Source organism: Megascapheus bottae, chromosome 7 (genome assembly GCF_031878675.1).
Source record: "Megascapheus bottae isolate mThoBot1 chromosome 7, mThoBot2.hap1, whole genome shotgun sequence".
Lineage (NCBI taxonomy): Eukaryota > Metazoa > Chordata > Mammalia > Rodentia > Geomyidae > Megascapheus > Megascapheus bottae.
In genome coordinates this window covers 57,448,046-57,475,867 of record NC_143515.1, presented here as the reverse complement: position 1 = coordinate 57,475,867, position 27,822 = coordinate 57,448,046, and the positions used below count along the sequence as shown (strand labels likewise).

The 27,822-nt window shown below is 40.3% G+C and overlaps 1 protein-coding gene across 5 annotated transcripts; it reads right to left on the bottom strand.

Moving 5' to 3' along the window:
• Window positions 1–1,528: 1,528 nt before the first annotated feature.
• Window positions 1,529–27,822, bottom strand: Thumpd2 (THUMP domain 2 tRNA and snRNA guanosine methyltransferase). 5 transcript variants are annotated; one of them, XM_090337070.1, is made up of 10 exons: window positions 27,680–27,822; window positions 25,545–25,680; window positions 23,852–24,261; window positions 22,315–22,392; window positions 21,644–21,696; window positions 17,555–17,642; window positions 10,050–10,121; window positions 9,328–9,442; window positions 6,764–6,872; window positions 1,529–2,239 (listed from the first exon to the last, which is right to left on the bottom strand). In XM_090337070.1, the coding sequence occupies exons 1-10, from the start codon at window positions 27,797–27,799 to the stop codon at window positions 1,897–1,899; spliced, it is 1,524 nt and encodes a 507-aa protein (XP_090193196.1). In that variant the 5' UTR covers window positions 27,800–27,822; the 3' UTR covers window positions 1,529–1,896. The 5 variants fall into 5 exon arrangements, 4 of the variants coding, with proteins under 4 accessions (XP_090193196.1, XP_090193197.1, XP_090193198.1 ...); XM_090337071.1 differs by lacking the exons at window positions 1,529–2,239; window positions 6,764–6,872; window positions 9,328–9,442 and adding an exon at window positions 12,372–12,483; XM_090337072.1 differs by lacking the exons at window positions 1,529–2,239; window positions 6,764–6,872; window positions 9,328–9,442 and adding an exon at window positions 12,377–12,483 and having other exon boundaries at window positions 10,052–10,121.

Below are 27,822 nucleotides of genomic sequence, written 5' to 3'. Positions count from 1 at the left end.
CAGGCATGAGCTACCAGTGCCTGGGGAGAGTCAAACTCATGAGCTTGCCTTACAGCTAACTCAGTCCAAGGGTTAGCAGAAATAAGGTTCTCTTGGCATAATCATTAGACATTCCTGGCATTTCCTACGTCATACACTACCACCTTGGGTGGCTATGGCCATCTTGGGTGAGCGGTTTCTTTGTTGTAAGGAGCTGTCCTGAACATCCAGTTTTCTCTCTTTCTCCCAAGTAGTAGTAGCCAACTGATTGTCAAATCTCCCCAAAGGGACAAAGTGGCCATGGCTGAGACCATTAAATTAACTCAACGAGTAAGAACTACAGGAACCTCCCTCTTTTTCTTGAGCTGGTAACATTTATTAAAAACAGTCACTGGGCATCAGTGGCTCATGCCAGTAGTTCTAGTTACTCAGGATGCTGAGATCTAAGGATGGGGGTTCAAAGCCAGGGTGGGCAGGAAAGTTTGTGAGACTCTTGTCTCCGGTTAATCAGCAGAAAACTAGAAGTGGCACTGTGGCTCATAGAGGTAGAGGACTAGCCTTGAGCAAAATAAAGAGCTCAGGGATAGCACCCAGGCCTAGGGTGAAAGCCTTGTAACTGGTGGGGGAAGGAAGAGTCTACCTCACAGTGTTTGTATTGTATTGCTCAGGATCTTGATATTTCCTAGAGAAGCAGGTAAGCACAAGAATAATGGATAGTTTCACTATCACATGTCATAAACTTTCTACAACACTCACTGTAACCTGTTCTTAACCCAACCATGCTATATAACCAATAACAAATTCAGATTTCTTGGGATTTGTTGCTTAAAACAGAGTATCTACCTCTATCCTGCTATTCTACCTTCTAACAACAACTATTCTTCATAGGTTTAGCAAAAATGCAATGTATTCATGATTAATAGGTATTAATTTCCTAGAAGGCCAGAGGGTCAAGTTAAAGGATATACAGCCAGAAGCAAGGCTGAAATAGGAATGCTTTTACTGCTGGGCAACAAAGGCGCAGCTCACACACATGAAGGGCACCTGGACACCCCGGCCCAGAGGGCACAGCCTCCACACAGGTGAGGGCAATTGGCACTAATGCTACAGCTGACACGTGTGAGTGTGGGCAACTTGACACCAGGCACAAATGGAACCAGGACAACTGAAAACAGAGAGCCACAGCTACACACATGAAGAAAGGCTCTGTTCTACCAGGCTCAGAGGCCATCGCTTGCACTTGTGAATGAGGCACCTCCACGCTGGGACTCACAGTGTAACCATGCCCCGGTGGGAAGTAAGTTTAGGGGTTCCACTATGGACAGGTGAGATTTTTCAGGTAGCTGGCAAAGTTCCCAGCTACAACGAGCTTGCTCAAATGGTATTCCATCTGCCAAAAAGGTTAGCCATTATCTCTGAGTTTTGAGAACACATATTTTTTTTTTTTTGAGAACACATATTTTTATCAACTTTAATTTCTGTTTCTTGAGTAGTGAATGCATACACGCTGGATTTCTACATATAAGCAAGGGGACAATTTATGACTCCATTTTGAAAAATAGCACATTTATTTTCCTCGTGTTAAAGAAATCTAGCTTAAATTCATATTGCTGTTATTCTTGCTGATGCTTCAGGGGGTTGGACCCATAAACAATGAACTGCAAACAAATGATTTTCATCCCAGTGAAGAAGAAGATTACAGGCTAAGAAATCAAGTTTAATATACACAAAAAGTATACACTTGTAAAATTCGAAGCTTAAAGATTACAAATATGCTGACAAGCTTATGTTGTGAACTCCTGGACACTCCGTGTTTGCGGTTAGAGATGAACACTTAGAGCGCAAAGCAGCAACCCTGGGAAGTGTGAGTGAGCCACAGCTCCTGTCTTAGGGGATGTTCTCTTGGAGCTCTGGGTGTTAGAGAGAATTCTGGATGCAGTGGGGTTCAGGCGGATGAGGTCTGGCAGCCTGTAACTTCTTATACTTACAGATGAAGGCATCTGTTTTGCCAAGGCTAACTTTGTAGCATTCCACCGCCACCAAAGAGCCAAACAATGGCACTTTGTCTAAGCATTGTTGTTTACTGGCTTTACCTGGAGATGACTCTGTCTCTGATGTGACTGTTTCCTCTTTTTCTTCAGAGTCAGTGGGGTGGCTTCCCTGGGGATTGGGGGAGACACTGCTCTCCCCACAGTCTTGAAGGCACCGGTGGTGGTCTTCGCTAAGCAACAGGACAATGGTTCCATCAACACGCAGCACTCTGTGAAAACAAATGGTACTTGGCATGAGGCTTTCTTCTCAGACAGTAAGAAACCCCACCCTGGAGTAGTTGTTTTTAATTTGATCTATTTCAATACAAGGGTTTTTGATAATTAGGTAGCATCTTCCATAATGCATATTCATTCTAGCAATTATGGAATCTCTAGTACAAATCTGCCTTAATTATCTATTTTTACTCTACTTAAAAGGCAAGCCTCAAAGTAATTTGTGCTCACATTCTAATAAATGCATGTAGGGAGGAAAAGCCAGTGAAAGAAGCAGCATACTCAGTAGGCAGGAGACTGAGGCAGAAGAAAGTCACGGAGGGAGTCCGACAAGCATAAAGAATGGAGAAGGGAAGGGAAGACAAGACAGGGCAGGCCTTGAATCTACTCATTCATTCAGCTCAAGTCTGGTGGCACTTACGTGCAAAGTTGAACATGTGCAGCAACGGGAGAGGGCAAGTGGCAGGTTAAGAGTGTGACGGAGGCTACAATCCAGGCACCTAGGAGGACTGGATATGTCAGGTGGGGGTCAAACCCAGGCAGAGGAGGAGAAAACTCTGAGGGTGAAATACCTACGTCATGGCAGTGAGCTAGGCTGCTGCCTGGCACAGGGGCAGGAGGCAGAGGCAGGGGGGAGGCCCCTCAATTTAGCTGTGTGAGGAAATCCGGGAGGTGGGAGGCGGCTTCCCTCTGGAACGTGCTGATGTGTCTAAGGAGCGCAAGTCCAGATGGCAACAGACAGCATACACGGCCTGGAGGCCTGCACTAAAAGGCAACCTTTAACAGGGTAAACAGCAGATAAAATCCTATTGGTGGGTGGGATCATCTGTGGTGGCCCTAGAGTGAGAAGAAACAAGGCGAAACACTTAGGGAGAAAGAAACGGATCACCTCACAAGAAAATCCGGACAACAGAGATGTGTTGAAGCCAGAGGAGTGCCGTCCTAAGAAAGGCAGGGTTCCCCATCATCAGATGCTACGGAACTGAGTGACCCCAACGAGGTGTCACGATGGGGACAGCGGTGACAGGAGGATGAGGAAGTGGAGAGGTCAGGTGTGGACTACTCATTCAGGAAACCCATGTGTACAGGTAAGGAAGCAGGGTGTCTGCTAGAGGACCCAGAGCTAAAGGGGATTACATGGAATTCTTACATAATCCATCAGCAAACACAGATGGTTCTGTCTCTAAACTGTCATGCATCCAGCTACTTCCTGCATGCTTTGCAAGCCTCTCCTGATAGACGGCATCACATCTGTTTGCCATCTTGTCACTCTCCTACGCTCCCTTCCCAATTTCCACACAGACAATGGAAGTCCCTGCGACCTCTCTGGCTGCTTTACTGTAGCTCAGGTAAGTTCTAAGTTCCTTCCTGTAGTACCCAGGGCTCTTCCATGACCTGACCTCAACTTCCCATCCAATCTCATGGCTAGCCTGCTTCCCTCTGTTACCGGAAGCTTTGTCAATTACTGAAACTCCTGAGCTGTTTCTCAAGGCAAGATATTTGAACTTACTGATTGCTCTGCCTTTAATCCTCATTTCCCATGTGCTTTCTCATCATTCAGGTCTGAGACTTCAAATATGCCTTCCTCTGTGACGCATTTCCTGACTGACTAGCTAAGGGAGTTTCCTCTATCACCAGCAAAGTGTCCTACTTTATTTTTTCACCATACCACTCATGATCCTCAAATGGTCCTGTGTGTGTGTACACACTCATTAACAACCCATCTTCCCTCATGGCTGGATGATACCTTGCCTGTCCTAGTCACAGCTGTGACTGTAGGGTATGCAACACGGCATGGGATATGCGAGTACTTCCCAAAGTAGCTGGGGAAGAGATGGCTGAAGCTCTTGGAAAGAATGAAGAGATAAATGTACTGAATATAAGGAGTGGGCAGGAGGTGAAACTTGAGGAGGAAGAAATGAGATAACTGGCCAGCAGAGCCACTTTCTCCTGAGCTGTTGGAGGTAGGAGGTAGACTCATGTGATTGTGGACCGTGAGATGGAAAAAAGAAAATAGTCATATATCTCCAAGTACAACAAGAGAAAAGGTAGTTACAATAAGAAATAGGATATAGCCTTCTTACCTACTTATTGTATTAATAAAGACAAAAAAGACTGAGACTTAAGATAGCAAGAAAATGAGACAGTGAGAGCTCTTCAAGATAGAAATTTGGGGGATAAGTTTTGGAGGTAAGTTAGCAATATGCATCAAAAATACATTTTCATCTTTCAGCCTGGCAATACTTGTAGGAAATTCGCCAAAGAAAATGTAATAGTGATAGAAAAAGAGTAATAGTGATTAGCAATAGTAGTGATAATAGTTAATATTTACTGAATTATTATATACTACACAAATGCATATTAATCATGTTCTTTCTTGGATAATGGAGTTCTATGTTACATCTGGGGCCATCTATTTCTATTATCTCTTAGGAACAAGCTTACTGACCTTGTCTGGTTTTCCTAACACAATTCACTATTTCAGTTTCTATCTGGAACCTTAAGATGGCGAATAAACCATTGGGGGAAAAGTTATGTGTACTTAGGTGTTTATATATATATCTCCCCATCCACTTTCCACAAGGATTTGAAGTTGTGTACAATAACAAGTCAGGTAAGAGCTAACAGAGACTTACACTTCTCAGGTGGCCAGCTTTTAGTTTACCGAATCCTCTGAACAATGCGAGGCATTAGGCAGGCATTAGGATTTAAAGATTAGGCTCAAAATGGTTGGGCAGTGTGCCTTAGACTGAAGAACTATGAAGCAACAGAACTAGACAGGAATGTAAGAAGTCTGACTCTAAGCTTGCTCTATTAACCACCACTTCTGTTGCTATATGAGCTCAAAATCAAAAGCTTGCTTATAGTCAAAAGACAAAATCAGCCTAAACAAAGTTAAGTTGGCACTGAAAGGACAGTATTCAAAAATCCTACCTACAACTGACTTAATGCAGAGACCCAAAATAGGCAGCTCTAAAAAGTCATCACCTCTCTTGAAAATGCCAGGATTTCACTGATCACACATTTTTGTATCTCACCAGAAGCTGGTTAACAGTGGATTATTTAGACTCAAAGTTGTGGTTATTAACCCTGGCTATGCAATACAAAGCTTCAAAGCTTTCCAAAGATACTGATTTCCATGCCCATTATGAAGGATAGGTGGGGAACAAGGGGAGAGGGAGAGGGAGTTAGCACTTTATGAAGGACAGGTGGGGAACAAGCAGCGTATGTGCGTGTGCGTGTGTGTGTGTTACTAGGGCTTAAACAAGGGCCTCATGCTCTGCCTTGTCTTTCTTGCTCACAGCTAGTGCTCTACCACTCAACTCATGCCTCCAGTGTGACATTTCATTGGTTAATTGGAGATAGACCTTGCAGACTTTTTCTCTTAGTGGGCTTCAAATCATATCCTCCAGGACTCAGTCTCTAGAGTAGCTAGTATTCCAGGTAGGAGCCACTGAGACCTGGCTTCAGCATTTTTTGTTTTTAAAGCCATTCTTGCAAAGATGTTATTATGAAATCATGGTTGTAGAGACTGCTAGGCTGGGGGATGTGATACTGGTATATTGGACTAAAGGGAATATAGGTATTTAGGAGATGTCTGAATTACAACTGCTGCCCAGAAAGGAAAGACCCAGGGAACAGAACACAAGTTAAGTAGCAGGGAAACAGGCAAAGCAGCTTGAAAAGAAGATAATTTGACAAAATGAGTGGAGCATACTTCATGCCAGATACAGAGATGACTCTGAAACTTGGAGCTATTTTCCTGTAGGATGTTAGCCTCACCACTCAAGCTCTCTGTGCCCAATATATGCTTATTTTAAAAAGCTGGTAATGCCTTATTCCACAGCAGGCTTATAACATTTATGCTCTATTCTATCCGGTGCATAGCAGAGACAATTTGACACAAATTGATCTCAACAGATGTCCATTCATTCCCAAATGTATTCTCAGTTCACTTCTTTATTAGCTTAAATAACTGGAACAATTTGTACTTAGGTCTATCTTTTGAACCTCGCCATGAAAAAACTCCACCAAATTACATTCCCTTAGGTCAAAAACAGAAACCAGGAGATAAACCACAAGCTGCATTGATTCACAGCCACTGATTATCTTGTCCATTGTGTTGTGTTGATGAACATCCATTACTGTAACAGAATTCTGTTCTGCGATGGCTGTGTGACCAGAAGGAAGTTAACTTTTCTGGGCCTCTGTTTCTCATCTGGGAAGTGCTAAGAGACTGACACATAGAGCAGTTTTTTGTGAGAATTAGAATCAGATTATTTACCTAGCACAACAGCTGACAGAGAAATTACTGTTTTATTTTCTGAATAAAATTTAGAGCGTCAAATGATAGAGAATCACAAGTATTTTGATTATAAACTTTTAACCTAAAACCTTAAAAATGAATCTATGAAAATATAGAAAATTCTGACATTGCAATCAGACTTGAACATGAGGAAATATTTTGGTTAAACACACAGAAGCTAAAAACATTATGGAAATGAATTCAACAACATTACCTTTCCATTTCTTGTAGAATGCTCAGGATGTCTTTTCCTAATTTGAACTTTTTCCCAAATGGAATGTCAGAGATAATGCTATCCACACATTCTGAAGACAATGGCAAATCTGAAATAAAGAATCAGAGCACCCTGTCACCAGGTCAAATATTTACAACTTACATAGAGAGAAAACAGAAGTACATAGAATTAGTTTTGCATTATTAAATAAAATTGAGGGGAGGTAATATTGTTTCTATGGAATTAGAAGCTTTTAGAATCAATAAAGATAAATGGCACGGTGACTATATTCTGCCTTTGAAAAAGGTTTTTTTCAGGTATGGTAAAATGTGACACAAACTAATAAAATTTTAAATGAGCCAGAAAACTCAATTCTCAGGACATATAACATACACAGTTTCCAGATCCATAAAGAAATGTATTAAGTTGTCAAGAGAAACTTTTTATGAAATCATATGCTATAGTTTTCCTTTCCCTTTTCATTAATATATATATTGTTTGTTAGACCTATTTGTTTTAAAGGGAGAAATTCATAGCTAGCCTTCTATTTTTAAGAGCAATACAAAATATTAAGATTATCTAATTCCTAGGATTAAAAAGCCATATAATTAAAAACCAAAATAATCCCATTAAAATGATAGTATCTGATTATTAAATCCAAATGTCTCCCTCACTGGAACACTTTCTTGTCAGAAGTTATACTGCAGAAAGTAAAGCACTCAGTCTTAACATTCATCTATGTCTCCCTTTTACTTTCTACTTTAAATTAAATTTATTTGAACAATTCTCTGTAAGTAGTTGTAAAAAGGAATTTCAATTTAATACATCAGTTTTTAAGTATAATGCATCTTAATCAACTTTCTACTTTTTAATTTCTTTTCTATTATCTTAATTAAGTTTGATATTTGTCATGGTAGATAATATATCATTTTGAGTAATACTGAATTCTATATAAATGCAATAAAATTTAAATACTCTTTATTAAATACTATGTAATTTTAGGAAATTAAAAAATAGTAAAGAAAAAAATCCAATTATCTGTGAAAGTCTAATGATCACTTGCTAACTTTCTTCTATGTGAGATTAGCAGAAGAGCAGACTTTTAGAAGAACATTACCAAGATAAGATTCTTTTAAATTAAGACAGGGTTAGGGGTAGTGGCACACACTAGTTATCATAGCACTCTGGCTGAGGCACAAGAATGGTGAGTTCCAATTTAACCTGGGCTACATAGTAAGTATATATATATACTTATATGTATACATGTGTGTATATATATATATATATATATATATGAAAAACTCATTTTCCCCTGTTTTGGGGAACACATCCTGGGCCTTGTGCATGCTAGGTACATCTTGTATCTGACTTGTTTTTAACTCTGCACACTTAGTTTTAGGGTGTTCATAAAGGATACAATCAGTTGAGCACCATTTCTATATTTTCGACAATATTACCAAAGACCACAAATAGACTATCAGTTATCAAAAAATATGTATTTTAGGGGGTACTGGGGATTGAACTCAGGACTTCATGCTTGGTCCTTGAGGTCAAGTCCCAGGACTAGCACAGTTCATATAACCACCCAGTACATATAATAAATGATTATATTCAATAAGCGATGGAGTCTTGGTAGTGAGGGCATATAAATGTGTTTCTCTTGCTCCAACAAGCTTCCATATGATACTAAGAATGTAAATACATTTGTGTATTAAAACGAAAAACCTAACCAGTGACAAATTATTTCCTATGATAATCTGTAATACAATATTTTATCCCATATTTTCATAATAATTCCATCTCAGGAATAAATACATACAATTCTGTTTGTTAAATGATCATCTCTTGACACTAGTAGAGGTAATAAGAAAAAGTGAATGTTGTCAAAAAGTAGAAAAAAGTAGAGTCATTAAGGCACGGTAAAGGGACCAAGAGCATGAGTTTACAGAAGTGTAAGCTGTCCTTGGAGTATTACTAGCTTTCTAGTCATACCTATGCTTACAGAGATCTTTAATCCATGCTGTTTGTTCTACTCTGAGATGGGTATTATTATCTTCACCTTTTATCTATTTATTTTCTGTAGGTCAGGGTCTTGAACTCTGGGCCTGGGTGCTGTCCCTGAGTTCTTCAGCTCAAGGCTACCACTCTACTCCTTGAGCCACAGCACCACTTCTTGTTTTCTAGTGGTTAATTGGTAATAAGAGTTTCACAGGACTTTTGTACCTGGGCTGGCTTTGAACCGTAATCCTCAGATCTCAGCCTCCTGAATAGCTAAGATAATAGGCATGAGCCACCATCAACCAGCTATTATCTTTATCTTATACAGGAAAAATTACAGAGTAGTTCAGGTCTTGGTGGAGGGCCACACAACAAAGAAATGATGTTAAACTCAGAATTTACACTTGGATGTTGGCCTCTGCAGGCTATACATGCTCTTCAATCACGAAGGTAAAAGGCAATCTTTTAAAAAATAAAAATGTTACAATACTGGAAGTAAATTGAGTATTAGCCCCACAGATATATGACAGGGAATAATAAAATTTATTCTTGCGTTAGTATCTTACCTACGACCGAGACTTTCAGCAACTCAATTTTGTCTTGAAGGTCTGCAGCTTTTACATTGTCCTGAGCACCAAGTAACTGTGAATCACAGACATCGGTTCCCACATAATAAACATTCTATGGGGAAAGAAATTTCACATTTCATATAAAAATAAAACTACTAAATAGCTTAGTAGTTTAAAAAAATCTATTTGCATTTTCCTGAATGGTAGAAGTGAAATAAACAGATATTTGTTTTGGAGTCAGGGCCTCCATATGTAGCCCAGGCTGGCCTTGAACTTGGGATCCTCCTATCTCTTCTTCCTGAGTGCTAGGATTATAGCACCACCATGCCTGCCTCTAACAAATTTTAAAATTCAAGTGAAAAACAAACTGTAGAAAATTCTTTGAAAGTATTTCATAGCAAAATTGGGAAATTTTTGTGAAAATGCTAAAACAAATCTGTTAATATTTTATACTATAAATTAAACTAACTCTAAATTCCTTAGTTTAATCTAGGTCACGATTAGTTTTGGAATTCTATCATGTTCCTCAATTTTTCATAATATTTAAAAGAATGACATAGCAGTTTAACTCATCCTAATGTATCTTAACTAATGTGAACAGTAACTCATACAATTACATAACAATCTCCAAACTGAATATGTACCTCTACAGATCAGGGACTACATATCCTCACTAAAGTAGACCCACCACTTGGTTAACACCAAATGTTACAACTTACTGGCCATTCTTTAGCAGCCTCCAAAAGTATCGTTCCAAGTCCACACATTGGATCTAAAACCAATGTACCAGCCTAGAGACAGAAACAGGAATTTGGTAGTAAGTCTGTCATAATAGCTCTACTATAAAGGAAACCTAAACTAGGGCAATCACCTATTTCAAGAGTAAAGAAAGATCCATTCTTCTACTTAAATGGAAAATTCCCACATTCAAGCCTTAAGGCAGGACCTCACTTGCCATAGGAAGGCCACTGTGGCTGAGTGAACAAGAGGGACAAGGGGGGATAACTGCATGCACAATGACCCCCAAAATTTTCATGGCAGTAACAGGTAGCTTATGTTCTGTGCTTGCAATAGGGCAGTAGAGGCTCTGCTCCTGCTCTGGAACTCAGGGAGAGGAGGTGTCACCACTTCAATGTCGCCATCACTGTGACAGAGCATGTACTTCTCAGAGGTGGTGCATGTCACTCCCACTGGTGTTGGGATGGCCAACACGTTTTAATGACAGGGCACAGTTTCACAAGTGCAGTGGTACACTACCTGGAAGTGAGTATCAATTTGGTGTGTGTTGGGGGGAACCCCTTAATTTTGTGGGGATTTTATCATGTCAGATCTAGGTACTTTGAGGCTTCAGCTTCTACTCTGAAGGATGGCAACTACGGGGCTCCGAGTAAAGGAACCACATGATATTACCCTTGAGGGGTTCAGTCCCCTCCTTGTTGATAAGGAGGCTGATTAGGGAGTCTAAGCAGAAACAATGTGGCTGGAATTAAGATTGTTATTGTATAAGTAGCTGGATTCTGTTTATACTTCTTAAAGATGAAGCCAAAGGGAAAGACTGGCTATGAGATATTAATGAAAGAAAACAGTTTGGAGTGACTAAGAATTTTTTTTTTTTGGCTTGTTAAGATGGAAAAGGGGAAGAAGAGATTTGGAGGAGAGTGCAACTTCTAAATGTGTTATTTTGGAGACACCTGTTAGATCTTCAAGTGCAGCTGCCAAGCCTAGAGTTTGAGGATTCAAGGTTTAGGAAGAATCAGTGTGAATCCATTTAGAAATGGTATTTAAAGATCAGAACGGGCTGAGATCATCCAGGAAGCAAGGGAAGATAAAAAGGGAAGCCTGTAGATTGGACACTGGTGATCTCCTAAATATAGACATTTGGAAGATGAAGATCTTGTCACGCCTAGATGTGATCTGCTAAATATAGATGCTCAGAAGATCAAGATTTCATCACGCACAGGAAGGCAGGAGGTGAGCCGCACTCGGGGGGAGACAAAGTGGAAAACTGGTTCAAGGACAGTGACAGTAGTGTGAAAGTGCTGGAAAGGAAGGTGAGTAGATGAGGGGGCGGTACGAGGGATGAGAGCCTAAGCAGACGTGGGCGCACAGGAGGATGGGTGGAAAGGAAGCAGAGGCAAACAATATGGATAACTATTTGAAGGTCCTCTGGTGAAACGAAACAGGAAAGGATGTGGGAGCTTTTATTCAAGTTTACATGGCTGGATCGGGGAGCACACAGATGCCCCCTGGGCCACTGGAAGATCAAGAGGCGGCAGAATCCAGTGCTCAAGTATGGGTTGGAACAGACAGCCCACTAGTACAACATCATTACGGCGGCACATGGGTAGGCTTCACATTCCCAAGGTGGGTGAGAACACACGCCAAAGTTCTGAGCCTACCAGTTCAGTCATGTAAGAAGGTAGAGGACACAGGCATGTCTATAACGATAGACAATGAAGTCCAGGCTGTGGAGGAGGGATGAAGACAGGTAGTGAGGGCAGGTCACATGAACTGGAATGGCAACCAGAAGAAGCAAACAACAAAGAAAAAGTGGGTAAGAACAGAATCCTTCCCTTTCCCTCCCTCTCTCCCCTTCTTCCTGCCTTCGCTTCCTCCTCTTCCTCCTCTGTTGGTTACAAAAACAGCATATCACAATGTCACCTTGAACTTCTGGGCCCAAGTGGTCCTCTAACTTTGGCCTCCAGAGTAGCTTGGATTATAGACATGTGCCACTATGCGTGGCTACAAACAGAATACTGAAACTGAGAAATCTAGAAGGGACAGCCTCTGCATGTGACAAGGTCTAGGATGTGATTAGGTTAGATCATTAGAAGGAGGGAAACAACAAAACTTAAGAGAGGTTATTGACAACTGTGTCAGAAAGAATGATCTATAGTCTAATAGGAATGATAGGGAGAGAGAAGGGTTTTAAACTAGCATTATCTGATGTCATGCTTTAAGAGCACTCACTGTGAAGCTCTGGGAAGAAGAGGAGACTGGACTGCTCACAAAGGACAATGAGGAGCAAGCAGGAGACCTACCCCACCTTCACGCCCAGTGGAACTCAGCTGTAGAAGAAATGCATCCATCACTTGGTATGTCTGCAGGGGAAGCAGGTCCTCGGTGCACAGCCAGTGTCAGAACCAGAGGCACCTAATGGAAAGAAGCAAAATGCTCTTCAGGAGAGAGCAACTTCTCCCTGCTGAGTACCCTAAGGAGGAGTAAATATGGATCTCTCGCTAGAGGGCAGTAAATAGCAAAAGGAATAATGAAGCCAGGTGCGTCATGCCATGCCTGAAATCCTAGCTATTCAGTTCAAAGCCAGTCTAGACAGGAAAGTCTGTGAGATACTCATATCCAATCACTTACCAAAAAACTGTAAGCAGACCTATGGGCTCAAGCTTTGAGCAAAAAAGCTCAAGAGCAATGCCCAGTCCCTGAGGTTATTTTTGTTTTTAGGCCTAATGAGTCAAATGACAATTTGTTTAAAATTAATGAAAACAGGCAAATAATTTGCCCATAACTCATTTTATTAAGTTTTCTAAAATGTGCCCAACATTTTTTCCCCTCTCCTAAGCTCTGTGATCAATGAGGTTCCTCTGACCTGATAGATTCAAGTACTTTTGTGTGCCTTACGAGCTTTCTGTGTCAAGTAGAGAAATGTTTCTGCACGTTCACACTAACAGCCAGGACTCACGGATCTTGACTTTTCCTTACTGGTTATGGTATGTAGGAAGGAGAAATGCCTGTGGTAAGTGTGAAAGACATCTGATAGTCCCAATTTCTAATTTAACTTTTAGTGTCACTGGGCCTGGCCAAGACTGAGCAGTGAGCTTTGTCCTGTGCACTGGGCCACGCTGCCGCTTCCTTGCTTTCACTGAGCTGGGATCGTAGTCACACTCAAGAGTCATTTCTGACTCTTGGTACAAGCAGGACAAAGAGACAGTATGCAACACATTTTTTTTTTTTTTGCCAGTCCTCGGCTTAAGCTCAGGGCCTGAGCACTGTCCTTGGATTTTTCTCAAGGCTAGAGCTCTACCACTTGAGCCTCAGCACCACTTCCGGCTTTTTCTAAGTATGTGGTACCAGGGAATTGAACCCGGGTCTTTGTGCATGCTAGGCAAGCACTCTACCACTAGGCCAAACTCCCGGCCCTGCAACACATTTTTTTAAAAAAAAAATCAAACGTTACCTTCAAATATTTTTGATCATTTATTTATGTGGTTTTTTTCCCCCCTAAAAAATAGATGTTTATAAAAAAATAGATGTTTATATGTCAAGAGAAAGGTCATGTTTCAAATTTAACTGTGGTTTTATAAATTTATAGTTAAATATAAACCATTGAAACCACTGGCAATTTTGGAAAAGAATACATACTAATCCTATCTTTTTTTATACTAAAAGAAATTTGGTATGAATACTTAAGTCAAATAAGAAAAGTATGGGTTCTGGGAACATGGTGGCCTGAAAGTTAGTATCTCCTCTCCTTCCAGCTCAAAGCTATTTACTATTTGGTTGGGCTATGGGATGGTCAGACTTGATGCATCTGGTGATAAGGATGGGTATGGGGTCCCAGGCGGATGCCATGGTCTAAGCTGCCATGGGTTGAATCACTGCAGAACAGCACTGGGACCAAGAGTGATAACCAAAGGGACAGAAGAGCCTGGTGCTCAGAGATCTGTTTTCCAGTGCAACCAGTGAATAGAGGCCTGCTTCTATGTGTCTCAACAGGGCTGGCAGATTCTCCTTATGCTGCTGAGTGATACAAAGGGGCCAGAAATCTGCTTATGCTTTTTGCCATTTGTAGGATTCAGGCCATTCAAAATATTTTAATTACCTTGTTTGGTGCTTGTTAGCCAAGAAGAAAAGATACTGGCACGTGAAAGGGAGAGAGGATCCTTCCCTTGTAAACAACAGCTGTTAACTACAGGAAAGGGAAGACATATGAGAATAAAAGGAACAGGAACTTTTACAGGTATTCAAGGGTGGTGCACACACCTTTCTAAAACAAAGCCATGTGTTTTTTAAAATTAAAAATAGAAATAAATGAACTGAAGCTGAATATATATATTTACTATACTTGTTAAAACTTGGAAAAATGTTCAAGAATAACTCAAAATGCGGAACCAAAGTATCAAGAAATGGGAACTGTGTGATAAAGGATAATGAGATTGGAGGACAGAGTTAGGGAGGTTATCATGTTCATTACAGAAGTAGAAAAGGAGGAAGAGTTTAAAGTTGAATCCGCTAAACAGTTGAAGTAATAATAATCACATAAATAATGTAAAGAAGAGTTCCTGGCTGGAGCAATAATATTCACATTTATGAAAAAGTAAATACTAATTATACACTCCATACAGTAATTAAAACTTTCAATATCGTAGCAACTAATACTGATGTATTTTCTGTGTGGCAGATATTGTTCTAATTCTTTTACTATTGCTAATTCATCTTGACATATTCCTAAGGGATACTATTTTCATCGTGAAGAATTCTGCCACAAGCTTCCCACTTTCTTTAGTAAGCGCTAAGGTTGGAGTTAAGACCCAGGCAGTCAGATTCAGGAAGCTCTGGGCTAAACGGAAAAAGTTATGCTCAAGGAGAGTCTGGCAATACTCCCCAGCTTTAAAGAGAAACCCAGAGAAGCTTCTAAGCACAAGGAACAAAATACCTATGAAAGAAAAGAAACTAACATCAGACATGGCCTGCTCATTGGCAACACCATCAGCTAAGGGCAATGGAAGACCTCAGACATGAAAGGGAAGAAAGGCAACTCAAGAACCTGCTACCAGCCAAGTAAGGTGCTGCCAGGAGGAAAGAGAAATTTGAGGACAGAAAGGAATTCTGAGATAATCTTATTTAAACACACATATGAGGACAACACCGAAGAGAAGACGATAACCAAGTAACAATTGAACGAGATCAGAATCTTTGAATGGGGTAAGGTAAAGAGAAGAACAGAACTGGTGAGGACAACCCATCCTGAAATGAATTCTCACAGGCACACGGCAATGTGTTGTTAACAAAGCTATCTTAACCATTCAGGATGGACTGTGGCACCTGTAGCCCAGTAAGGACTAAGAGCAGAGGGGACCTGAAGGGACGTTCTAGGGACAGAACATATACTTCCATTCAATCTGGTAGCTGGGGGCTGGGAGAGGAGGGTGGTGAGAATGCTTCCAAGGTCCATTGTAAGGAAGAGAAGAGCAAGGCTCAGGCAGGGAGGCAACTGGGGAAAATGAGGACCATGGTAGTAAACAGCTTGTCCTGCAGAGGAAAACTGTGGCTGTCCTGGTTTGAAGTCACAGAAATGTAGAATGTGTCCCATTAGCACAGCTGGAAAAGGCCCTTAATGAACAGACTAGAACAAAATCCCCCGCCCCGGCCTCAGAAAGGACAGCTGGGTGATCAGCAGGGAACTTGATCAAACTAGCAAACATTTAAAAGGAGAGTGGGAAGTTACGGACAGAGTAAAGCAGGAAGAATTTAATCAAGCGTATTTATTTTGATGCTTCTAGAATTTTCTCACTGAAAGACTCACTTTTGAAAGAGTGGGGTAGAAAGGATCAAAACTTCTGTGTATTTGTAATCACTTGAACTCGGAAATATAGCAAAGAAATTTTGAGCAAATGCAAACAAAAAGAAAGGAGTAAAAATACTAACAAGATTTGGTGAAATTTCTATTAAGTTCACCAACTCATAAATTTCCATTTAAGTTCACAAACATAAACTTTATATAACAGTGACATAGTTCATAATTAAACAATAATTTGTACATACCAAATTGAAGCGGAATAATGCAATAAACTTCCAGGGAATTTAATAACAAATACAATGACATGCAATTTCAAAATAGCTCTTTCAGAATGGAGCAGACAGTAACATAGTAAGTAAAGATAGCAGAGTGTTTTATAACCAAAAAATAACATTTTCTTATGCTAACAGAACACTCACAAAAATGGAACAAGATTTTGTTTCCAGAGAAAAATACATTAAAATGTTGATGTTTTATAGGTGACAACTTTGGGTTATGACATTAGAACTTATAAAATGTCTCAACTAAGCCTTTTTCATAGCTAAAATGTTTCCGAAGTTCAGTAATATAACATTGTTTTAGTGTTCTTTTTGAGGGGAGGCTGGGAAAGCACTTGAAAACCCCATACTTGCTAGGCAGTGAGCCACATCCCAGTCTCTCTCTGCTTTGTTTATCAAATAGGTTTCATTCTTCAGTTAAGGCTAGTCTGTATTTCTGCCTCTTGAGTAACTGGGATTACTGGCATAAGACACCATGCCTGGCTTGTTTTTTTGAGATCGGGTCTTGTACCTCTGCTGCTACTTCTTTTTTTTTTTTTTTGCCAGTCCTGGGCTTGAGCTCAGGGCCTGAGCACTGTCCTTGGACTTTCTCAAGGCCAGAGCTCTACCACTTGAGCCACAGCACCACTTCTGGCTTTTTTCTATGTATGTGGTATCAAGGAATTAAACCCTGGTCTTCGTGCATACTAGGCAAGCACTCTACCACTAGGCCAAATTCCTGGCCCTTTTTCTTCTTCTTTTTTTTTCCTTTGGCCAGTTCTGACTAGAATTATAGGCATGTATCACCTCATTGACCCTTCACTTAACAGTTGTTTTTTTTTTTTTTGCCAGTCCTGGGGACTGAACTCAGGGCCTGAGTACTGTCCTTGGGCTTTCCTCAAGGTTAGCGTTCTACCACTTTAGCCACAGCACCACTTCTGGGTTTCTCTATGTTTGTGGTAGCAAGGAGTCCAACATGGGTATTCGTGCATGCTAAGCAAATACTCTACCACTAGGCCAAACTCCCAGCCCTCACTTAACTGTTTTTTGTGGGTCATGGGGCTTGAACTCAGCCTGGGTGCTATCCCTGAGCTCTTCAGCTCAAGGCTCCCTACACCTGGAACTGGGTAGTGTCCCCGAGCTACCCTTGAGCCAAGCCCCACTCCCCATTTTCTAGAGGTTAACTGGAGATAAGAGTCTGAGGTCCTTTTGTGCCCAGGCTGGCTTTGAAGCTTGATCCTCAGATCTCAGACTCCTAAGTGGTTAGTATTACAGGCGTGACCCACCTCACTACAGTTTTTAAGTGTAATGACAGTAACCACCAAAATATCAAACTAAAAAAAGATAATACAAAGTCCATGATGCTGGCCAGTGAGAGAGTGAGGCACAAAAGACCTTGCTATCAACAGCACTAGGGAAGGATTCTTTTCACCTTAATTTCTGCTAGAGACGCCATTGCCCACGCTATGGTAGATCGAAGTCCAGTCATCTGGATGTAATCTCTGCTGGCTAGAGGAACCCTACAGAGAAAAGAAATGGATTACAGGGGTTTTTGTACTACATACAAAAAACAAGGATATACATAGAATGATTGATCTATATCAGAGAAGCATTTAAACCTATTCGTCTGATGCGAAGTATTCTTTGTTGTCCATTGTCAGGCTTGAAATCAAGGCCTAGGCACTGTTCCTGAACTCTTTTGCTGAAGGAGAGTTCTCTACCACTTTGAGCCACAGCTTGACGTGGCTAACTAAAGACAAGAGTCTCATGGGGACTTTTCTGCCCGGGCTGGCTTCAACAGTGATCTGCAGATCTCAGCCTCCTGACAAAACTAGGATTAAAGACATGAGCCACCTGCACCCAGCTCAAATATTCTTTTAATTAGAAAATACTTTAATCTTATTACAAAATATCTTCTGTAATGGGTAATCTAAGCAAGTAGTATGATCTTTCAGAAACTTTAAGGCAATGGAAATTTAAATTGTTACTAGGCTCAATTTATAAAACTTTAACCACACAGAGGGCAATCTCTAGTTCTTTCTACAGCAAACAGTCCTTTTCTTGCTCTCTGAAGGCAGAAAGAATATCCTCTGATCTCGCTGTAGAAGGACAGTAAAGTGGAGTGGATGCTAATCCACAAATCTGCTGTCTACGAAAGCCTCTTTTGTAAGCTTCTTGAAAGATGAAATAAAGCAAACCTGCAGTCTAACTTAACTTATCGACTACAGAGAGGCTTATTGACTGGAGCAGGCTTTCTCCATCACAGTTCCTTGCATTACTTTACCCCATCCTCTATCTCATTGCTACACTCAATTTTCCAGATTGAATAGAAAATTTCAAAACAGGGTCCAACAATATTCAAATAGTATGTATTTCTAGCTTTCTAATGAATGGGCAAGCACAATCTTAGAAATGGCCATGTGCTTTCAGTATATGTATACAATTTATGGGTAAGAAGTTAGGATTTCAGGTATTGGTCCTGGTGTGACTGGAGGTAGGCTTGCTCAAACCGACTAGGCAGGTTCTTCTATAAACATTATAAACACTGTGAAAACGGAATCCCATTCATTTATTTCAGCACCCTTCTCTGACTTTACATTAGCCTGTTTTTGGGTTTTTTTTTTTTTTCAGTTGTGGGGCTTGGACTCTGAACCTGCACTCTATCCCTGAGCTCTTCAGCTCAAGGCTACCACCCTACCCCTTGAGTCACAGTGCCACTTCTGTTCCTCTAGTGGTTTATTGGCGATAAGAGTCTCAGTCTTAATGCCCGGGCTGGCTTTGAACCACAATCCTCAGATCTCAGCCTCCTCATTAGCTAAGATCAGAGTGAGCCACTGTGCCCAGCAATCCTGGTTTTATTTATAGTTACTGCAAGACTCTTAAATTCTGCAAATTATGTATCCTTTAGATGACATATCACCTTCAAATACAACTGTGTAATGGCAAACTTACTGTTCTAATGAGATCATTCTGTGTGGTAAACTCATGGGGACTCAGCCTTTTAATAAAGTATTCTGTTTTATTAGGAAATAATTCTTCCTATCATAACAGACTATATTCATAGATCTGATATCCAGGTTGGCCACTGCCAGGTGGAAAGATGATGAAATACTTTGATTAATGAATTTTGCTTCTATGAGATAAACCAGCAATGACCTTGGCACAAGACATTCTTAATATTCTAGATACCATAAAAAAGTCACTATAGAAAACTGTCTCCATCTGTTTAGGTCACAAAGTCCTCTTCTAAACAGCAGGAATTTAATAGGCCCTTGAAACTATGTGTGTATGTAGTTTTACTAATAAAAGTTTTTATGAAAACTACCAGTACTAATATGCACAAAATGTGAATGCATTCTTACTTTGCTTAAACCCAGGCAAAAGTGTTCTGTGATTACTTTTACAAATGGACCTCATTAAAATCAGTACAATAAAATCATTCGGGTGGCAGGGGAAGGAGAGAGAATTCAGAAATGAATTCCTTGAAAACAGACATCTCCTTTCACAGACTCTGTGTTCAATCAGATTTTAAATGGCTATAATGTAGTTCAAAAGTAAATGTAGAGGTTGGGAGCATGGTCTAGTGGTAGACTGCCTGCCTAACATGCACGAAGCTCTGGGTTCAATTCCTTAGTACCACATAATCAGAAAAAGCTGGAAGTGGTGCTGTGGCTTAAGTAGTAGTACTAGCCTTGAGACTAGCCAAGGACAGTGTCTAGGCCCTGAGTTATAGCCCCAGGATTGGCAAAAAAAAATAAAAATAAATATATAAATAAAAATAACAAGTAAATGTGGCTTTGGATCCTTCCACAGATGCATTTCTTCTTTATGCTTTTACATACTTTTCCCTTTAAAGAGAAAGATATACTAATCCCCAATTCTTGTCTACATTTCTTACCCAAATCCTAGATCTTTATATCCAAATCCAAGTTTGGAAATTCTTACCTTGACGTTATGTAATACAAATTCAACAGAGAACATACTCCCTTTCTTCATATTTATCTTCATACACTCCTTCCTTTTCTTACACTACTTACCACCCACAACTTGGACTTTGGCTATCTAGAACTGATGTGTCAAGTGAGACTAGTTAGGTGAGTATATCTTGGCCTAGTAAGCATGTCTCCTCTTTCCTTACTAGTCGAACTGTGGCAAAAATAAAACTGCAAACATATATTCAGCATTTACTCTATTTTAGATATAGTACCAAGCATTTTCATATGGCAATTTCATTTCAATCACAAAGCTATAAAAAAGATAACATTTGTTTCCTGATTTTACAGCAAAAAAAGAACAACTTGGTCAAATTTGCAGAGCACAAGGAGAGAGAAGGGGGCGGTCAAGTCATGGTTCTCATCCATGATGCCTCAGCAAGGTGAGGTCAGGTGGCAGGGACTCCTGCAATCACTGCCTAAGGGGCTTCGCATAGATAAAGGGGTGTTTGATTTAAAGGCAGTAGAGCCCTAGAATGAACAATATTTTAAGGAACTATGGAACTATTCCTTTAGACATGACCTTCAAACTTCCAGACTGTTCTATAATGCTCTGCCATTTCTCAGACTCTTCTATTCATAATCTTAAGCGTTTAAAAATACATCTTAACAGTGATGATGCAAAGTGGAAGCTTAAAGCAAATCACTTTTCTAATCTTAAAATGTTCTATTTTCTAGGATCACCTAGAAATTAGGGAGCAGTGTTGTACAGAGAAAGTGTGGAAGGTACTCCTGAGAAGCTGGAAATCACCACTCATCCAACCAGCTTATCCCCCAAGCACCTACAAAAAGTTCTGTTGCATAGTGTCCAATAGATATTTCAAAAAGAAACACGTTATTTGCATTTATTATTGCTTAGTTCTCTGTATGACGACGGAAATACTGGAAAGAGATTTTAAAAGCCAGCAATGACCTCTCACAATGTGTGTGTGGGGGGGGTCTTGGGGCCTGGGCGCTGTCCCAGAGCTCTTCAGCTCAAGGTTACCATCCTACCTCTGGGACTGGGCATTGTCCCTGAGCTCTTCTTGAGCCAAGCCCCACTTCCCATTTTCTAGAGGTTAACTGGAGATAACCGTCTCAGGTTCTTTTGTGCCTGGACTGGCTTTGAATCTTGATCCTCAGATCTCAGCCTCCAGAGTAGCTAGGGTTATAGGCATGAGCCACCTCGCCCAGCTTCTATTTTCTTTTTAATGTAAGTTTTTCTTTTTAACTTAAGTTTCCAATATGCCAAGAGACAAAACATTTTGGTGTAAACATGGTGCTGTGAAAATCAGTTCTATCAATAATAGAAATAATTCGATACAATTTTCAGCATTAATCATGTAGTGAATGACAGTGAGCATTTTACAGCTGTAACTGGTTAGATCAGACCCACTCAATTTCACAAAAATATTTTGCTGGCTTAATGAATGTAAATGCTTTGCCTTTAGCTCCCTTTGTTATGTATTTCATGCTGTAAATGAAAAGAATTAAGTTCTAAATTTTATAAAAATTTAAGGGGCAAACTTAAAACAGAACACAAAAGTCACCTGAACAAAGGAATCCCCAGGACAGAGTACATATCACTGAGATGTATGAAGATCTGAAGAACAAATACAGAAGTTACAGTGAAACAACAAACACTATGCCAAATTACACGTAATTGAAAACTTCTTTGAGCTTGTAGTGCCTATGATTGATCCATTTGGTCTTGGTGTTAGATATAATTTTTCATTAAGAGACTTCTCAGTGCATCATGCCTCTGCAAACTGACAACACATGTTTTCTTCAGCTGTGACTAGAGGATTCAATTCTAAAAGGCTACTTTCAGAATGTTTATTGGGGTCAGGGAGGCATCACAGGGAAGGAAGTAGATGATGGAGGAAGGGCGGGCGAATACAATTCAAATGTTCCAAGTATATATGTGAAAATGGAACCAGGTAACTTGAGGAGCTGGGTGGAGTTGGGAGAGATGGGGAGAATGATGAAAAGGGTGACATTGATCAAGACGTATAATGAACTGAATTGAATCCCTTTGTTCAACTACTTAAAGATAATTTTTAAAAAATTTAAGTCTTTTTTTTTTAAGAGTTTGGATAAATGGTTTTCACATCGAAAACAAAAGCAAAAAGTAAAAACTAAAGCGAACTTAAAAAAGTGTGAAAATAGATGACTATCTTTAAAGGTTACATGTGTACACATTGAAATGAATATTCATTACCTCTACATTTGGTGTCCTTAAATCTGCTTTCCATCCAAACTGTTTCATAAGAGCAATTCCAATGATTTTTCCTACCTCCTGGAAAGTAGCAATTTGGGTAAGAATATACTAAACATTAAAAACTTAAGTTTAAACATGAGAAAAACGAATAGCCTTGTAGAAAAATTAAGTCTTATCATCTGATAGTTCTGATGACAATTTTGTTTTCCAATAGTTAAATATTATACTAAGTTGGGTTCTGGTGGCTTACACCTGTAATCCTAGCTGCTCAGGAGGCTAAGATCAAAGACTGTGGTTCAAGGTTCAAAGCCAGCCTCACCAAGAAAACCGAGAGATTTTTTTTTTATCTCCAATTAACCACTCAAAAGCCAGAAGTAGAGCTGTGGCTCAACTGGTAGCTTTGGGCACAAAAGCTCAAGGTCAGTGTCCAGGTCTTGATTTCAAGCCCCAGGATACACCCTTCTCCTCGAATACTACCCTAAAGGACTTTTTCTCTCCCCCCCCTCCTCCTTTCATCTTTCTTCTTCCCTTCTCCCTCCCTTCCTTCTTTCGTTTAAGAACGGGACTCTTATGTATTGCAGGCTGGCCTGGAACTCAGAATCCTCCTCCTGCTACAGCCTTCAGAGATGCTGGGATTACGGGGTGTTTCACCACACCTGGCTATTCTAAAGTATCTTCGACTCAAGATAGCAGAGTTATAGTTTACTTTCTCTATTCTCCCAATATATCCCTTGGCACTAATATCCAAATAATCTTATAGCAAGCTGGAGGATTAATAATCCTCCATGTTCAAAAGGGTCAAGTCAGAATCATTAGACTCATTCTTCTAAGGCTGCCTGGTTCTAAGGTTGACCAAAGTACCACTGAACTTTGTAAGGGCCAGTCAACAGGGGTCTGTGATAGGAACAGTGCTGTCCACTCTTCTCTAGTCTAATAGGACCTCACTTGTATTGTGTGTTCCCAGTCCACATCCTGTGTGACTATCCTACATTTCAGCAGCTGGCGCAGAGAAACCACTCAAAAAACACAGAAGTGACCATGGGACCAGTAGTTCACACCTGTAATCTTATCTACTCAGAAAGCTGAGATCTGAGGGTAGAGGTTAGTCAAGGCAGGAAAGAAAGCCTGTGGGGCTCTTATCTCCAAGTAACCACCTAAAAAAGCCAAAATGGGGCCATGGCTCAAATGCTAGAGTGCCAAACTTCTGTAAGGACCAACAAAAGGGAAATAGGGAGAAGGAGAAAAAGAGGGAGACAGAGACCATTTACTATACTAGGATTTGCCAATGTATAAGACATATGAATTTAAGAAAACTTTTTGACAGGAAGTAAAAAAATGGCATGCTATCCCTCTTATATACTGAGACTAAATTATAAAGGGAAAATGTACTTTAAAACAGACTTAATCATATGATATTAGGTCCAATCATCTCTCTGGGCCAACTTACCTGTTCTGTAAAAGGCTTGAATTTAATTTAAATCTAAAGGGCAATTCATTCTGTTAGAAAATGGGACCCCGCTCAAAAAAGCAGGCATACCTGTGCAGTAAAGACCTTTGCCACACTCCCACTGCAGCGACAAGATACCCTGAAAGTGAAGTTGGGGCTGGGTTCACACGCTGCTTTCTCTACCTCATCCTCAGATTCCTTTTCTTGAAAGTTTTCTCTTCCAGTGGTAGAATCTCCTTGCTCCAACACACTTTCTTCTACTTGTTTTTCCAGCGGGCAATCCTGTTGATTCTCTTCATTCTTTTGTACCTCTACTTTTAATTTCTTAGCAATAACTATTTCATTTTCTCCCTCTTTTCTTTTAAGAGGGTTACTAGTCCTTTGAGAAAGTTTTTCTTTTAGTGCATCTGTTTCAAGAAGATTTTTCCACAGTGAAATGGCATCCAACCAACTTTTGGGATCATCACTTATAAGTCTTCGTATTTCATGAAGTAATTTTCCTAAATAAACATAAGCTCAGTTTTATCTTAAAGTTTTAAGGACCAACTATATTATATTCAACACTTCTATATTCTATTACCTTTATTTATAGCTTAACTGAATTGTTACATGAGGCTTTGTTTTGTACCATTTATTTTAAGAATATTGTACAGAATATGGTTTGTTCTTATATATAGCACAAAAGATTGTCATTTACATTACTATAAAAACACTCTGTACTAGTTAGCAAAATCATTTATACTATGGTAATATGTACATCTATCTCATGAATATATGCAAAGATCTACAGTGTTTATGGACTTTTGAAATAATGGCAATCTTGCTTGCAAAAATGAAGATTAAAAAACAAGGGAGAACAAATTGTAAAACGGAGCTCAGAAACATAGCAGTTAAATTTTGGGCCCATTTCATTTCAAGTACTAACATTTAAAACTAATTTCCATAAAATATAACTTCAGATACACAGTAGATACAGTATCATTGCAAGCATGCAGTAATTTTCACCTTTTCCTTCTGAACAAGAGTCATCAAGAGATCCAAGAGTAATTCCTGGGCTTCCATGAGACAAAGGTATGGGATGTCCTGATCGAATTATATCGATATCAAATTATCTCAATTCCACAATGTAATGCCAGGAGATTTTTCTCTAAAAGAATATTTCATCTTGTCATGATTTCTTATCATTTGTATTTTTCTTAAAATAGTTTTTTCTAGACTATTTAAACATGTCTTGTGCACATAAGCAACCAATTGGAAACTTAAGGCAAGGCAGTATTCAATGCTACGGTGCCTAGCTCCCTCTTCCCAATTTTTTTGAGGCTTTTTATGAAATTAGGAAGTACATGGCATCTTTTAAGCTCCCTTTTTATAAAGGAATATAAGTTTGTTGAAAATATGTAGCATTTTACTATATTTTCCCAATTGTATCACTTAGTTGAAATCTGCAAGGTGAGTTTTTAACAGTTCATTATTAATAAATGAATTTAGAGTTTTTAAATGTTTCTCAATACAAATAAGTGCAACTGGCTAGTTTATCTCTAAAGAAACCACCTGATCATAATTCACAAAGAAGAGTATGTTGCTGAGGGTGGTAATATCTCCAAACGCAGTAAATTCAAGACCAGATAGTTTCTACTACAATTGTGTGATAATATTCAGAAACAGATATATAATTATGCTGGCATATGAGCAAATCTTAAAAATTGCTCCATTATAATTATTAAGCAGAAAACTTTGGAGTATACTGTATCTCACGGGTGAAAGCAGTATGCACACACTGTACCTTTACTTGGGGAAGAAGCAGTAAGTGGAAATTGCTTCTTAATGAGCAAGAATACTCGCTCTGCAGATTTTAATTTCTTCATCAGACTCAAATTGGAATTGGTGATGAAGAAAACCTTTCCAGACATATATTCAACCTAGAACAGAAAGGCAGATGTTAGTGTAGCTCAGTGTCACTATAAGAACCATTTTCATCAGCCTTAATCAATGAAGATATGGCCTCTAAAGTAATGATTAAAAAAAATATTTCTGAGTTAGGGGTGGTGGCTCAAGTCTGTAATCCTAACTACTGGAAGCCATGAGTTCAAATCCCGCTGCTTCCAGGAAGAAAGAAAATCACAAGTTGCATAGTTCATTTTCAACAGTGCCTAGTGACCACTGCTGCTTTTGTTCAGCCCTAGTCCCATGCTTTCTGTGCCTCCTCTTCCCCTTTCCTACAACAGAAAAACTTGCAAACAAGACAAAGGTAAAGAAAACAAAAACAGCATTGTTTTCATTTTTTGAGTTCATTTCAATAAATATTATTTTATATGATCATACGCACATAGCTAGTGAGCCTTTGTGATCCGCTCCTAAGAATATCTTCCTTTCGTCTCACCATATCAATGTCTACAGACCTGTATAATTTCTCAAGTCCTGGTGTATTTTCTGTCTTTTACCCACAGTGTGTTTTCTTGTCGATTTATAGTGTGCTATCAATCTTTAAGGATTAGGTTAATCCTTTTAAGTTAAGTCTTATCCACATCTTGCTGTAGCACTCTAAGGAGTGTAAGACAGCATAAAAGTGATATTTACAACTGCATTACCCAGACAGCCAAGCTAGGGAATCAGCCTAGCTGCCTACCAACAAATGAACAGATTTTTTTTTTCCTGCCAGTCCTGGGCTTGAGCTCAGGGCCTGAGTGCTGTCCTTGGACTTTCTCAAGGCTAGAGCTCTACCACTTGAGCCTCAGCACCACTTCTGGCTTTTTTTTTCTATGTATGTGGTACCCAGGAATTGAACCCAGGTCTTTATGCATGCTAGGCAAGCACTCTACCACTAGGCGGAACTCCTGGCCCCCAGATTGTTTTTTTAAGTGGTATATTCAGCCATAAAGAGTAATTTCTATCATTTGCAGCAAACAAACAAAGAGTGTAGCATTATGTCCTGTCACATCATTGGTCTGGGTTGAACATGATTATGTCCTCAGGGTGGAATTTAGAGTTTGAATCTCTCCTTGGCTGTTTCCTGATTGCTGGCCTTGAATAACATAATTGGATTTGCCTGAGCTTTTAGTTCCCTCCTCTGGGGAAACTTCCTTCACAGGGTTGTGCAGGTTATGACCATAAACAGAGGAAGTAGTTACCATGGCGACCCTCACACTCGGTGTGCCTAATAAACACCAGCACTTGTTATTACACAGTAATTATTCATGAGTAGCTTCAGTCAGCATTATTAAATTGGGTGTCCCAAACCACATATGGCAGGTAGATTATTTGAGTACTAAGGTTTATTACTCAAATGCTTTTACCACTTAAAGCATACCTCTCAAATCATTTTTTTTTTTTTTTAAGATCTCATGCTAACGTTCCGTGGGCTGGCCTCAAACTACAACCTTCCTTCCTCTGCCTTCCCAATAGCTTAAGATTACAGCTCTGCACCACCATGTTCATGTCATTCCAATAGTCTCCTGGCTCCCCCTGACTTCCAGGGCGGAGGAGGGACTCCTGGGGCCGACTTCCAGCACTGCAGGAGTTCCCAGAGATAAGTCGTCAGTTAAGTTTGTTTTTAAAATACCAGATTTCCTTTTGCAAGACCACTACGATACCTGTCCCAGTACCCGCTCCCCCCTCCCCACACCTGGCTGTGCACACTTCCGGCTCGGGCGTCTAAGCAGAGCTCACTTAGGGGCTTGTCCGCCTCCCTGGAAAGAACACAGACTCCAGGAGGCCTGCACGCGCGGGTGCCTTTTCCAGCGCCAGGCTCACCTGAATCCCAGCCCCCGCCCCGCCCCGGCTTCCCGGCCGCCCCTCCGAGGGCGGGGTCCACGCCGGGGTGGGGCTGGGGTGCGGGGCTCCCAGGTTCCCGGGCCTGAGACCCGGAGGCGGACCCTGGGGAGGATGGGACGCGGGGCCAGGGCCTTCCGCGCAACTCACCTGCGTGGCCGCCAGCCGCTCCCGCACCTCCCGCATCAGGAACGGCTCCAGGCCGCGCCCCGCGGTGCAGAAGAACCTAGGGGCCTCTTTGGTTCCCAAGTCCGGAGCACCGGGGTCCATGGTGCTGGGCGCGACCCCACGGC

What these genes read in the sequence shown, in the direction of transcription:
- Thumpd2 (XM_090337070.1), bottom strand. Translation starts at nt 27,799, where the DNA reads ATGGACCCCGGTGCTCCGGACTTGGGAACCAAAGAGGCCCCTAGGTTC. An exon ending in CAAAGGTCTTTACTGCACAG is followed by an intron (nt 22,393 to 23,851) that starts GTATGCCTGCTT and finishes GCTACTTTCCAG; the next exon opens with GAGGTAGGAAAAATCATTGG. An exon ending in AGGCTGCTAAAGAATGGCCA is followed by an intron (nt 9,443 to 10,049) that starts GTAAGTTGTAAC and finishes CTTTCCCCATAG; the next exon opens with AATGTTTATTATGTGGGAAC.